The 12443-nt window shown below is 40.5% G+C and overlaps 1 protein-coding gene across 1 annotated transcript; it reads left to right on the top strand.

Annotated features, from left to right (window-relative positions):
• The first annotated feature begins 164 nt into the window (after positions 1–164).
• Positions 165–11721, top strand: mettl17 (methyltransferase like 17). Its single transcript, XM_079569810.1, has 14 exons — positions 165–352; positions 1263–1398; positions 1464–1619; positions 3821–3908; positions 5516–5597; positions 5712–5785; positions 5866–5960; positions 6033–6103; positions 7873–7980; positions 8111–8179; positions 9011–9061; positions 9133–9225; positions 9300–9505; positions 11542–11721. Exons 1-14 carry the CDS (start codon positions 284–286, stop codon positions 11657–11659), a joined length of 1416 nt encoding a protein of 471 aa, XP_079425936.1. The 5' UTR covers positions 165–283; the 3' UTR covers positions 11660–11721.
• Positions 11722–12443: the final 722 nt, after the last annotated feature.

The following is a 12443-nucleotide window of genomic DNA, read 5'->3' as shown; positions in this document are numbered from 1 at the left end:
ATATAACTGTGTGTTATTCAAATATGTTACACTGTCCTTTGATTTACTTTTAATGTACTTAGTATGTTCATTACAAACATAGTAGTATAATAAGTGAGACCTCTTCATTGAAGTGGATCTACTTCACAGCGCGGAACTTTACTCTTGTTTCGCTCCTGCTGCTACACGGAGTTATTTTTGTGAAGGACCAAAAGGGAGGATAACGTGCCCTCATGTCAGAGCTGCCTTTTTAAGCTAAAATTGTGTCTATTTAGTTGCTTTGGGCGCGAAAAACTCCTCCACGATGGCTTTGCGGGGCTATGGAGCGTGTATTCTTTGTCGTCGGGCTTTCGAAGTAAAGACAGCGTTGAGGGTGAGTGGATCTAGCGTTCTTTAATTTTGAGGTCACTGGCAAATTTAAAGCTCATTCATACTTCATAACATACTCAAGAACTTTAAGAACAAAATGATTTTTGTCTTGTAACCATGGAAACGTCTTGTAACTGAACACATTTCCAGGGTGACAAGGCAACATGAATGAGCTTTAACCCTGAACCTAATCACAAATCAATAGAGTTCGGGACATTACAGTTGCCATGGAGATCCGCCATCTTTGCAGCTGTTAGCATACATTTTCCCTTGACTAACATTAGCTAAAAACAGTATAAAAGTGGAGAAAATAGCCGTGGAACAACTCCTTTAGCTGCTGAGTTACTGCTGGTAAATACATCTAACACACTGTGGGGTCCAAGTGTTTTAATGTGAACAATAACTCCAATATTTTAACTTTTAAAATCTCCATTAGTTTACAATTGCTGCAAATCCCATAATGCTTAGCGACATGACGTCTCTATAGTGTTGAGGGTAACATTTTACAAAAGTAACGAGAAATTTACTTTTTTTTCCTAGTAACTACGGAATATATTATATTACTTACAGAAAATGTTTTGACCCTTTTTTTTCCTCTACGATTTTTGCTGTTTTTTTTAATCACATTTTCATCACTTTTTGTTGCTCTGTTGTAGCTTTTTCGTCACATTTTCATCACGTTGCCAAAAAAAAGCAAAGAAAACATTTCAATCAATACTGATATAATCAAGAGTGAATTTCTCACATCTGTCCCTCCATGTCCCACCGCATTACTGACTTGTCCCACTTTCCAAACTATTTGAGGTGGTCACCCTAAATTTAAAAGACATAATAGACAACTTGATGACCCGAGTCTTCGCATAAACGTTGATTTTTTTCTGCTAACATAATGATGATGACGTTTTCTGTTCTAGGGAATGAGCACAGCTGCCAAAACTCAGCCAGATTTCCTGAATGGAGAACCTCACAGAAAACACCCGGGAGTCACAAACCTCAAAACGCTGCGTCTGCCTGAAAAACTGGAGGCGGCCGCTCGCTCCATCATTCAAAGTAGGTACAGTTCAAATACTTAACAACACATTTTCTGTTGTGTTAACTCTCTCTTCCTTGTGTAGGAGCTCAGATCAGAAGTATGAATGAAAAGACGCAGTATCTCACAAACTTCCTGTGGAGCCGTAAGCGCAGCATCGAGGACAGCGCTCTGAGACAGAAGGCTCTGGATCTGCAGAGGGAGTTTTGGAGCAAAGCAGCCGACAAGTACAAAGGCAAAGGTGAGGGATAACTATCGGGATCATTCAAATTGTGTGTTTTTTTTTTTGGTCCACTACAAAAACTAGATAAAGATACAGACGGCGTCTCGTCATAGAAGGGGGCGTGGCCTCACCAAGGTGGAAAACAGAATCTTTTGGGAAATACAAATTTTCACTATTTTTAGCTGTTTTATGGCAAAAAATAAACTTATTTATTACATACAAATAAAGTCAAGTCTAAATCAGGTCCATATGGATGTTTATTCACAGCAGATTGTTCTGTAGAAGTGAAAAAACGGCAGTCGTAGCAAGCGCTAGCTAACAAGTAGCATCATGTTAGCATTCTCCGTTTTTTTATGTAGGCTATTTATGGGCTGTTGAACCACTTTGCTCCTCTCCATGTCTTTGTATCTTTATTTAGTTTAATTCAGCATTTGTTAAAGGGGGGGTATTATGCAAAATCGACTTTTTCAAGCTTTACATCATGTTATTAAGTCATTCCCTCATTAAAAACATGCCTGAAGTGTTGCCTTAGCACATTCACGTATTTTCGAGTAATCTGTAAAAACTCCGATGGCAGCCATTTTAGGGATAAAACGCCTGATTCCTTCAGGAAACGCCCTCGACCTCCAGGATACGCCTCCGACCTTTCGTCACCAGCCGAGTAACCAACCACTGCTCCTCAGCAGAACCCCCTCCCCGCAGTGTCTAGCCCTAAGATGTAAACAGTCATCATGGAGGATTAGCTTCATGTGTTGTGAACCGGAGCCACAGCAGACTTTTACAAAGACACACATCAGTGTTTCTGTTACCGAAACACCCAGGATTAAAACCGGTGACAAGAACACTTATTACAGTGTCTGGTTCTGCGCTGGGCCTTGATGATGCACAGAGCCTCCGGAGAAAGCTAATGCTAAGCTAAACCTCGAGTCATCACGTGAAAACGAGAAATATGCACAAATAAAGTCAATAAAACCACCACACACATAAAGAACCGTTTAACAATGATCACACACGGAGCCTGGCTTGTTGATTTGGAAGTTTATTGCTCACATTTCATCTACAATGGGTCATAGCCGAGTGGTTTTCTCCCGGAGCTAACAAGCTAGCCGCGACGAGCTAACGGGAAAATTCACTGAATACAAGCAGCATATTATGCATTGAAAACGTCACTAAAACAGGCAACTGCTTGAAGCAGCCTTTATGATGATGACACACGGAGCCTGGCTTGTTGATTGTGTAGTTTACTGCTCACATTTCATCTACAGTGAGTCGTAGCCGAGTGGTTTTCTCCCGGAGCTAAGGCACTATTAGCCGCGACAAGCTAACAACCTTCACCTTCACAACATTCATTGAAAACAGACAGCATATTATGCACAAACAACGTCAATAAAGCAGGCAACTACTCGAAGCAGCCTTTACGATGATCACACAATGAGCCTGGCTTTACACATTTGTGGTTTATTACAGACTTTTCATCAACAATGAGCTGTAGTCGATTATAACAAGCTAACGGGTAACCTCGAAAAAACATTGTCCACCTGCACAGATAATGTCCGTCTTTTGAATCGTATGGGCTCCTGCAGATCCTGGTGTCGTCCATGGGGGTATAGTTAGAGATCCATAGGGCATGGCAGATGATAAGAGATAGCCTCCAAACAGCAGTTATTTTTCAGGCAAGAGCCCCTTCCAAGCGTCCGGTGTGGAAGGTTTGTCTCCAAATAATATCCTGTGTGGCCATTGTTCACAAAGTGATAAACAGTAGCTCCTTTCCAACAATAAAAATTAAAATGCACCGATCGTAGTTTCAATACAGTTGAGACAACGAGCGCAGTGTTGACAGCGTGTGGAGGGGGCGTGTCGGAAAGGGTCAGAGGTTCTTAAAGAGACAGGGGCCTATTTCAAGTCATTTGCTAACGCCATTTTGAAAGAGCCATTTTATACAAGGCAGTTATTCTAATTTACTGCATTTACAGACCAACAGAAGGTTTCGTCATCATTGTAGTGTGCTATAGACTGGTGCTATGTGGCTGAAAAAAGCATAATACCCCCTCTTTAAAGAAGTTTTTGAATAATTAAAGAAAGTTTAGATTTTTTTTTTTTCATAGTTTTCCCCTTAACTGCTTTCAAACATGACCATATTTTCATGATCGGACCAAGTTCACTTTACCAGTTTGAGACATTTAGACTAATCTAGATATTCATGTTTTTTTTTGTTGAAGACGTCGATGAAGAGGCTTTGGGGGAACGTATCCAGGAGAAAGTGCTTAATGAGCTGAGGAGAACCACATACCACTGGAGACAACTGAAGTAAAACGTTCCCTTTTTCCATTTCCCACAATACTGTCTCTTTAGATCACTGGTTCTCAACTGGTTTGGTATCGGAAAGAAGGTTTAGGTACTACTGGTGTCGAAAAATCAAAGTATCGAAAGCAGCATGGGGGTAGTCTGCGTGGGGTCCATGTCCCCACCAATATTTCAGGATGGCCAAGTTGTCCCCACCAGCTTCATTCACAAGACTTGACTCAGATGTGGCACTTTCGGCTTGGGAGATGACGGTCGGCATCACAACACTTTTTGATCCGTGTTGATTGGTCAAATATTCATGGAGAAATGGGGTCGGGTTGCAACGGAGCTTCTGCCCGTGTATGGAGCCTTATTACGTGAGACACATTTACGTGAAAAAGTGAGGAAAACTTGGAAAGGCACCTTTGTCATTCAAGGAAGTTTCTTGGTCGTTTCACCTCAAATAAATGATACAAATGCAAAAGGATGGAAGAATGGAAGAAAAAGGAATAAATTAACATTATTAATCTGTTTTGTGATTCTACATGACAAATAAATTTAGCATAAGTATCAAAAAAAGTATCATTCAGGTATCGGGATTAATAAATCCTTTCCGTAGTCCATCTGGGGGTAATGCAAGTGTTAATGGGATGATTGGAGGGTCTTTCATCTCCCCCTGGTGTCTCTGGCCAGAAAACCACAATTGCAACTTCACTGCCACCGGGCCGGAGTCACCAATACACACTAATTGCTGGGTTGCAGGTGACATCACAGCATTCTAAAGGCCTATATTATTATTATATTATATAGAGGAAAAATTATTTTGTTTTTGAGGAAATTTTTCATCTTGTACAGAGAGATCATGGACCCAGTGACTGATATTAATGATCATTTGTTTAATTCATATATTTTCTTTTTAGCTACGACTTGTGAAAGTGTAATGCTGTTAATAGGAGAAACTGGCTCCTGCCCCCCGTTGGGTCCGATGACAGCATCATATTCTAGAACTTGCAACCCAGCAATAGGCTATATGCACAGTTTCCCCACGTGACGTCTTCCTGGACAGTCAGCCAGACGCAGCACTTTCTGTCAGCGGTCGTTTACATTCACAATTAGCAGGTTTCCAGACAGATATAGAGAAGCTCAGGATCTGGTTAAGGACAAGGAGTTACTGATGGAGTCACAGAAACGTATTACAAACATCATGTTCACTGGGAATCCAGCACCCAAAGGAAACGCCAGCGCTCGTAAGGTCGGAGCTTTTATCTTAGAGCTAAAGAAGAAGCTATCAGGCTAACGGGCAAAGCTAACTGCGGGCTAGCACCACTTAAACAGTATTTACAGCCAACTTTGAGTGAAAACAATTATCTCCATTGTGTAATTGGATGTACAATATCCCTCTCTCCCTTTGTCTTTTCTGTCAGTGTAGTATTTACTCTCACGGACAATTAATAAGTAAAAAAAATCTCAACTTGCTACAACACCTGCAGTTGCGCTTATGGCCTCTAGGGGCAAGAGTTACTTAGTACTGCTTTAAAGTACCGGTATTGACAAAAATGTAATGGGTATGGGTAAAGTTGACTCACTCTTTCATTGTTATTTACCGGCACTCCTGTAACTTGTAATTCCAGGTACGATGAGGAGATGGCCGTGGTCTACATGGCGGCTCGTCTGGCCGGAGGCTACGCTGCTGTGAGGAGAGCACTTCATGAGGTCTGGACAAATGTGAACGCAAACACAGATTAATGAAACTAAACAATGACTCTGTGGCACACATGGTTTTACTGTTAAAATGTAGCATAAATATATATACTTTTTCAATTTTAGATAAAGAAGAGAGATGAGTCTTTTGCCGCAGAGTCTCTCCTGGACTTCGGTTCAGGCCTGGGAACGGCTGCCTGGTCAGTGTTTTGTCGTCAGTCATAAAGTTTTAATCCCGTTTCCTCCAAACTAAACATTTTCCCGTACGTTTCTCTTCCAGGGCGTCTCACTCGTGTTGGCCGGACTCGCTGAAGGAGATGATTTGTGTGGACAGAGCCGGACCCATGAACGCTTTAGCAGAGCGGCTTCTCAAAGGTAAAAGAAACACTTTGTAAAGGATGGAAACACGGAATAATTAACTGTTTATAAAATGTTTTGCTAAAACAGGTGACGATGAAAAAGGAGAGCCGCACTTCAAACACGTCTACTTCAGGCAGTTCCTCCCCGTGTCCCCCAAAGTAAAACCATATTTAAATGGATGACTTCTATTAGGGCTGCACAACATGAGGAAAAGATGGTTGTAAATGTCTTATAACAATATTATAGCAATATTTTAATTTACTATTTTGACACAATATTCAATTGAAACTAAAATGGAAAGCAATTTGTTTCCTGCTAACTTCTTAACCCCCACCTGAACCGAGCACATTTTCTACAGTTTGGCTTTACCCAAATCTAAAAGCTTCATGAAAACAAGGACAAAAACACAACCAAAAAGCATTGAAAAAATGTCAAAAAACGTACGACGAAAATGAAAAGAAGAAGAAAAAGATCCTTCTAGGTTAGTTTTGTAGGTCTTAGCTTTCAAATGAGGCATTACACCAGCTTATAGTTCGTAACATTTTGGATTTGGGTAAAGCTGAACTGGAGAAAATGCACTTGGTTATGTGCATTTTCGGGGGTTAAGAGGTTAAACCGGCCAAAATAAAAAACAAAAAAAAACAAAATTGGGATCATCCATACTTTTGTTTTCTTCCGCTTTATCCGGGGCCGGGTCTGAGCTGAGATGTCCAGACTTCCCGATCCACACACACCTGCTCTGAGGCGACACTAGGTCAGCTCGGAGACATAGTACCACCAGTGTGGGAACATGTCTAGGAGGTATCCGGAATAGATGCCCGAGCCACCTCAGCTGCTCCTTTCGACGTGAAGGAGCAGCGACTCTACTCTGAGCTCCTCCCCGAACTTGAAGGGTGCGCCCGGCCACGAAGGAAACTCATTTCGGCCGCTTGTATTCGCGATCTTGTCCTTTCAATTATTCAGTGTTAATTTCGTCGACTAAAATATTTAGTCTTAATTTTAGTCAGTGTTATTTTTTACGACTAAAATTGGACTAAAACTAAATTAAAAGTTGTTCATGAGACTAAAACTATGACTAAAATGTCCAGATATTTTAGTCGACTAAAATGAGACTAAATAAAAATGAAAAGGAGAGACTAAAATCATCCAAACTTCTATTGACCGTCTGAAAGAGCCTCATATCATGTAAAGTCACTGCCAAAGGATCAGCTCTGAGCTTTGTTCATGTGGAGCAGCTCCATGAAGCAGAGGAACAAGATTAAATATGATTATAATGAATATTATCAATGCAAAGTCGACTAAATTTGTCTTAAATTTAGTCGACTAAATTTACTTGCAATTTTAGTCGACTAAATCTCGACTAAAATTAAATTACCATCCATCCATCTTCTTCCACTTGTCCATTGCCGGGTCGTGGGGGCAGCTATTGGAGCTGCCCAAATCACATTGCACCAGCCCCTTATGGCTCCTCCTGCAGGTGGTGGGTCCACTGAAGGACGGCCTCACAATTAACCGGGCCTGTTGGTCTCTCATAAGGGGCTTCTGAACCGCTCTTTGTCTGACCCGTCACCTAGAACCTGTTTGCATTAATTAAAATTAAATTACATTTTAGACTAAAACTAAATTAAAATTTGTCAAAATTAACACTGCAATCATTACCCAATGATTGTCCCATGACCATAGGTGAGAGTGGGAACGTAGATCGATCGGTAAATCGAGAGCTTTGCCCCCGACTCAGCTCCCTCTTCACAACAACAGACCGATACAGCAACCGCATCACTGCTGACGCCGACCGATCCGTCTGTCGATCTCACGCTCCATCCTTACCTCAGAGCCCAAGATACAATAATCTGACTTGTGCAGCCCTAATTTGTAGTATTTACATATGTACACAGTGTTTTATTGACCGTGTTGTTTGTGATCTCAGGTGCAGTTTGATTTGGTGGTATCGGCCTTCACTCTGTCCGAGCTCCCCAAAGAAGCGAACAGAGAAGACGTGGTGTTTACTCTGTGGAGAAAGACCAGCGGTTACCTGGTTATTACAGAAACTTTACCATTTACTCAATTTCTATTTAAACCCCTGTCAGAGCAGAATTTAGCTGTTTAGTCTGTTTTAAACACTTTCTGAACACAAAGAGATACCGTGTTTTACTCTTCTTTGGAAGGTGCTGGTGGAGAACGGGACTAAAGAGGGTCACCAGATCCTGATGGAGGCCAGAGATGTGTTACTGAATGTGCGTAAATGTAGGATGAAGATGTTGAACTGTTTTTTGGTTAATAATTATGATGCTTATCAAGAAAAAGACACTGTTAACCTCTTAACTCCCGCCTGAACGGAGAGGATCTTTTTCCTCACGTCATCAGATTTCTTTTCCATCATTTTTTTGTTGGGTATTCAACTCATTTTTGTAACTTTTTTGTCATTTTTTGTCACATTTTTGTCATTTTTTCGTCCAATTTTTTATCAAATTTTTTGTCACATTTTTGTAACTTTTTTGTCATTTTTTTAAATCACATTTTTGACCTTTTTTAAATTATATTTTTGTATTTTTTTTGTAACATTTTGTCACATTTTTGTCATATTTGTCAATTTTTTATCCATTTTTTGTCACTTTTTCGTCACTTTTTCGTCACTTTTTTATCAAAACAATGATGATGTGGCAAAAAAGTGAGAAAACATTGACAAAAAGACAAAAAAATAACAAAAAATGACAAAAAATGTGACCAAAAATGACCAAAAAAGTTACAAAAATGACAAAAAAATAACAAAAAATGACAAAAAAGAGACAAAAAAATAAGAAAAAATAACAAAAAATGTGACAAAAAATTACAAAAAATGTGACAAAAATTAGTTACAAAAATGAGTTGAAACCCCCCCCCCAAAAAAGATGGAAAAAAATCTGATGACGTGAGGAAAAAGATCCATTTAGATGAGTTTTGTAGATCTTAGCTTTCAAATGAGGCGTGGCCTACTGGATTTAGGTAAAGCTGAACTGGAGAAAATGCTCTCAGTTCAGGCGGGAGTTAAGAGGTTAAAGACTTTTCCAACTTGTTCCTTTTTATAGAAGCAAGAAAAGGAGGTGTATGACTCCAGACCTGCTTCAGTGTTTGCTCCTGTAAGTTTTATTTTAATCACATTTATGTTCAATTCATCATCACTAAGGCGTATTTGTCTTGTTTCTTGTAGTGTCCTCATGAACTGACGTGTCCAAAATTAGCCCGAAACCCCATTATACCTTGTAACTTCAATCAGAGATACCACACGCTGTCCTTGCCCGGGGTACGACTTCTAAAAGACTCAATCAAAACGTCTTCGGTGGTCGATTTGAGTCATTCTTGTCTTTGTTCTCGCAGCAAGTCCCTCACCTGACGGAGAAGTTCAGTTACGTGATCCTGTCTCGAGGCGGTCCCAAAGGCCCTGCAGGGAATCTGGACTCTGGTCTGGACTGGGCGCGGCTCATCGCTCCGGTGCAGCCTCGGACTCGGCACGTCCACTGCCGAATGTGCTGCTCGGACGGGCGGCTGCAGCACGTGGTGGTGACGCCCGGAAAACACGGGAGGTGAATGCAAGATTGTCCTGGGTTTATTCATTATCTATGGGGAACCTTTTTTCAAACACGGTTCCTCTTCCACAGGGGATTAACCTCTTAACTCCTGCCTGAGCCGAGAGCATTTTCTCCAGTTTAGCTTTACCCAAATCCTGTAGGCCAGTGTAACACCTCATTTGAAAGCTAAGATCTACAAAACTCATCTTTTTGACGTGAGGATCTTTTTCCTCACGTCATCAAATTTTTTTCCATCTTTTTTGGGGGGGGGTTTTAACTCTTTTTTTGTCATTTTTTTAAATCAATTTTTTGTCTTTTTTTGGTCGTTTTTTGTCACATTTTGTCACATTTATTGTAATTTTTTGTAATTTTTTGTCACATTTTTTGTCACATTTTTGTCACATTTTTTGTCTTTTTTAAATAATTTTTTCTTTTTTAAATATTTTTTTTGTCTTTTTTTGTCGTATTTTTTGTCACTTTTTTGTCTTTTTTTGTCATTTTTTGTCACATTTTTTGTCTCTTTTTAAATAATTTTTTTGTCATTTTATGTCACATTTTTGTCATTTTTTCATCACTTTTTTGTCAAAGTTTTCTCACTTTTTTGTCACATCTTCATCATTGTTTTCGTCTCAGTTCTGTCGCTATTTTCACACCTTTTTTTCCAGAAGCTTTTGGATTTGGGTAAAGCCAAACTGGAGAAAATGTGCTCGGTTCAGGTGGGATTTAAGGGGTTAAAAGTCATTAACCTCTAACACACACACACCCCAATTGAGTGCATTTTCTCTGGCTTTACCCAAATCAAAAAGCTTCTTGACTGGGACAGACTATAGGCCAGAGCATCACCTCATTTGAAAGCTAAGACCTACAAAACTGTCCCTTTCCCTGCGTTGTTGCTGTGTTGTTGTTACTTTTTTGTGTTCTTTTTCATCTAATTTTTGCCACTTTTTTGTTTCTCTTTGGTGGCTCTTGTTGCATTTCCATCCTCCTTTTCTTCTCTTTTTTGTCACTATTTTAAGGCTTTTTTCAAGAAGCTTTTAGATTTGGGTAAAGCCAAAGTGGAGAAAATGTGCTCAGTTCAGGTGGGGGTTAAGAGGTTAAATGAATGGCCTTAAAGCAGTACTAAGTAACGTGTTTACCTTAATAAATCCTTTCCGTAGTCCCTCTGGGGGTGATACAAGTGTTAATGGGATGATTGGAGGGTCTTTCATCTCCCCCCGGTGTCTCTGGCCAGAAAACCATGCTTGCAACTTGACTGCCCCCGGGCCGGAGCCACCAATACACACTAATAGAATCATGAAGAAGAAGCTAACAGGCTAACGGGCAAAGCTAACTGCGGGCTAGCGTCACTTTAAACAGTATTTACAGCCAAGTGTGAGTGAAAAAAATTTATTTCCATTGTATAACTGGATGTACAATATCCCTCTCTCCCTTCGCCTTTTCTGTCAGCGTAGTATTTACTCTACAAGACAAATAACAAGCTAAAAAATTGTAACTTGCTATGACACCTGCAGTTGCACTTATGGCCTCTAGGGGCAAGAGTTACTTAGTACTACTTTAAATGTCATTAAAGCATTAAATTGGATTCAAACTTGCATTCAATCTACATTTATTGGAACATCGTGACGTCACTCAACAACCAACATCATTTTATGCTCACTACTGCCATCTCTGGTCTTATGTGTAACTGCAGTCTTTATATTAAGCTCATGGACTTTGGTGGTGAACAGGTCTGAGCTCATACTACACATTAGGACATGGCTGGAACATGTAGGAGGAGGAATAGTTGTAACATTCTTAAACTCTGTATAGTCCCTTTATTGTCAATAAAGCAACAAAACGGCCAAAACTGCATGAAAATAAAACATAGTTGATACGTAATTGCTCATAAAAAGATAAAATGCTGCACTGTTGTTTAGTCAAGTGTCTTTTTGAGGATCACAACAATCTAAATGAAGATGAAGTCTTTTGCATATTCTTGATGGTCTGAGAGTCCCCAAAGATACTGAGATGTTAATTTTGGTTCTTAATGTGTTTAAATGTTTGCCTTTCAGAGACATTTACCGCTGCGCTCGCAACAGTGAGTGGGGAGATCAAATCCCAATGATTCACAACCAAACGGACGACGACGTTCACAGCGATTCAGAAACGACCGACGAGGAAAAATCTTAAGGTTTTCACTGGTGGGAAAAGTGAATTACTGCACACAAACCATAGTCTTACACAGTAATTAAAAAAGCCTTTTGAGATTTTGAGTCTGTGGTGGACTATTATTCATGGCTGTTTGTTTATTATTTATCTTTTAATGAAAAAAACTTTTATATTGATATTACTGTTCCATCTTTTGGAGAGTCAAAATCTTTGTACATGCAGGCATTTCCCCCCTATAAAATGTGTTACTGATTTGGATAGATTAAATGTAAATGGGACAGCTTAAAGGCAAAAAGGTGTGAAACAAAGAAAATGTATAGACGGTAGGTGTGTTTGAGATGAGCCAGACTGACGCAGTTTTGACAGGCGACTGCAGACGCTCGGTGCCGGTTAGATTCCTGTCCGACTTGCTCCAGACGGGCTCTGATGTCACGGGCACGTGGGGCACGGAAAGATCGTGAGACCCCAACGAGAGCAGCCGACTTGATCAGCCGCTGCATCTCTCCAGAGGCTCCTTCCGAAACCATCAGATTGGTAAGAGCTCTTACGCCAAACCGGATGTGCGTCAGCGTCCGCCATGACAAGATGCTTCCGAATTGGGCTGTCAGTTAGGAAGTAGTTAGGAAAAGGAGCCTCTATGCTAACTAGCATAGCCACTTTAGCATAGGGACCTCTGATGCTAACTAACCGGTGATTAGGAGCTATGTGCCATCCCATAAGCCACTGCGCCAAACCCCCCACCCCCCCTCGCCCCCACCCTGGAGTGATTCATGCGCAACCACTGTTGATTGACAGGAGCACATTT

Source organism: Gobius niger, assembly GCF_951799975.1.
Source record: "Gobius niger genome assembly, chromosome: 13".
Classification (NCBI taxonomy): domain Eukaryota; kingdom Metazoa; phylum Chordata; class Actinopteri; order Gobiiformes; family Gobiidae; genus Gobius; species Gobius niger.
This window is presented reverse-complemented; position numbering and strand designations above follow the sequence as displayed.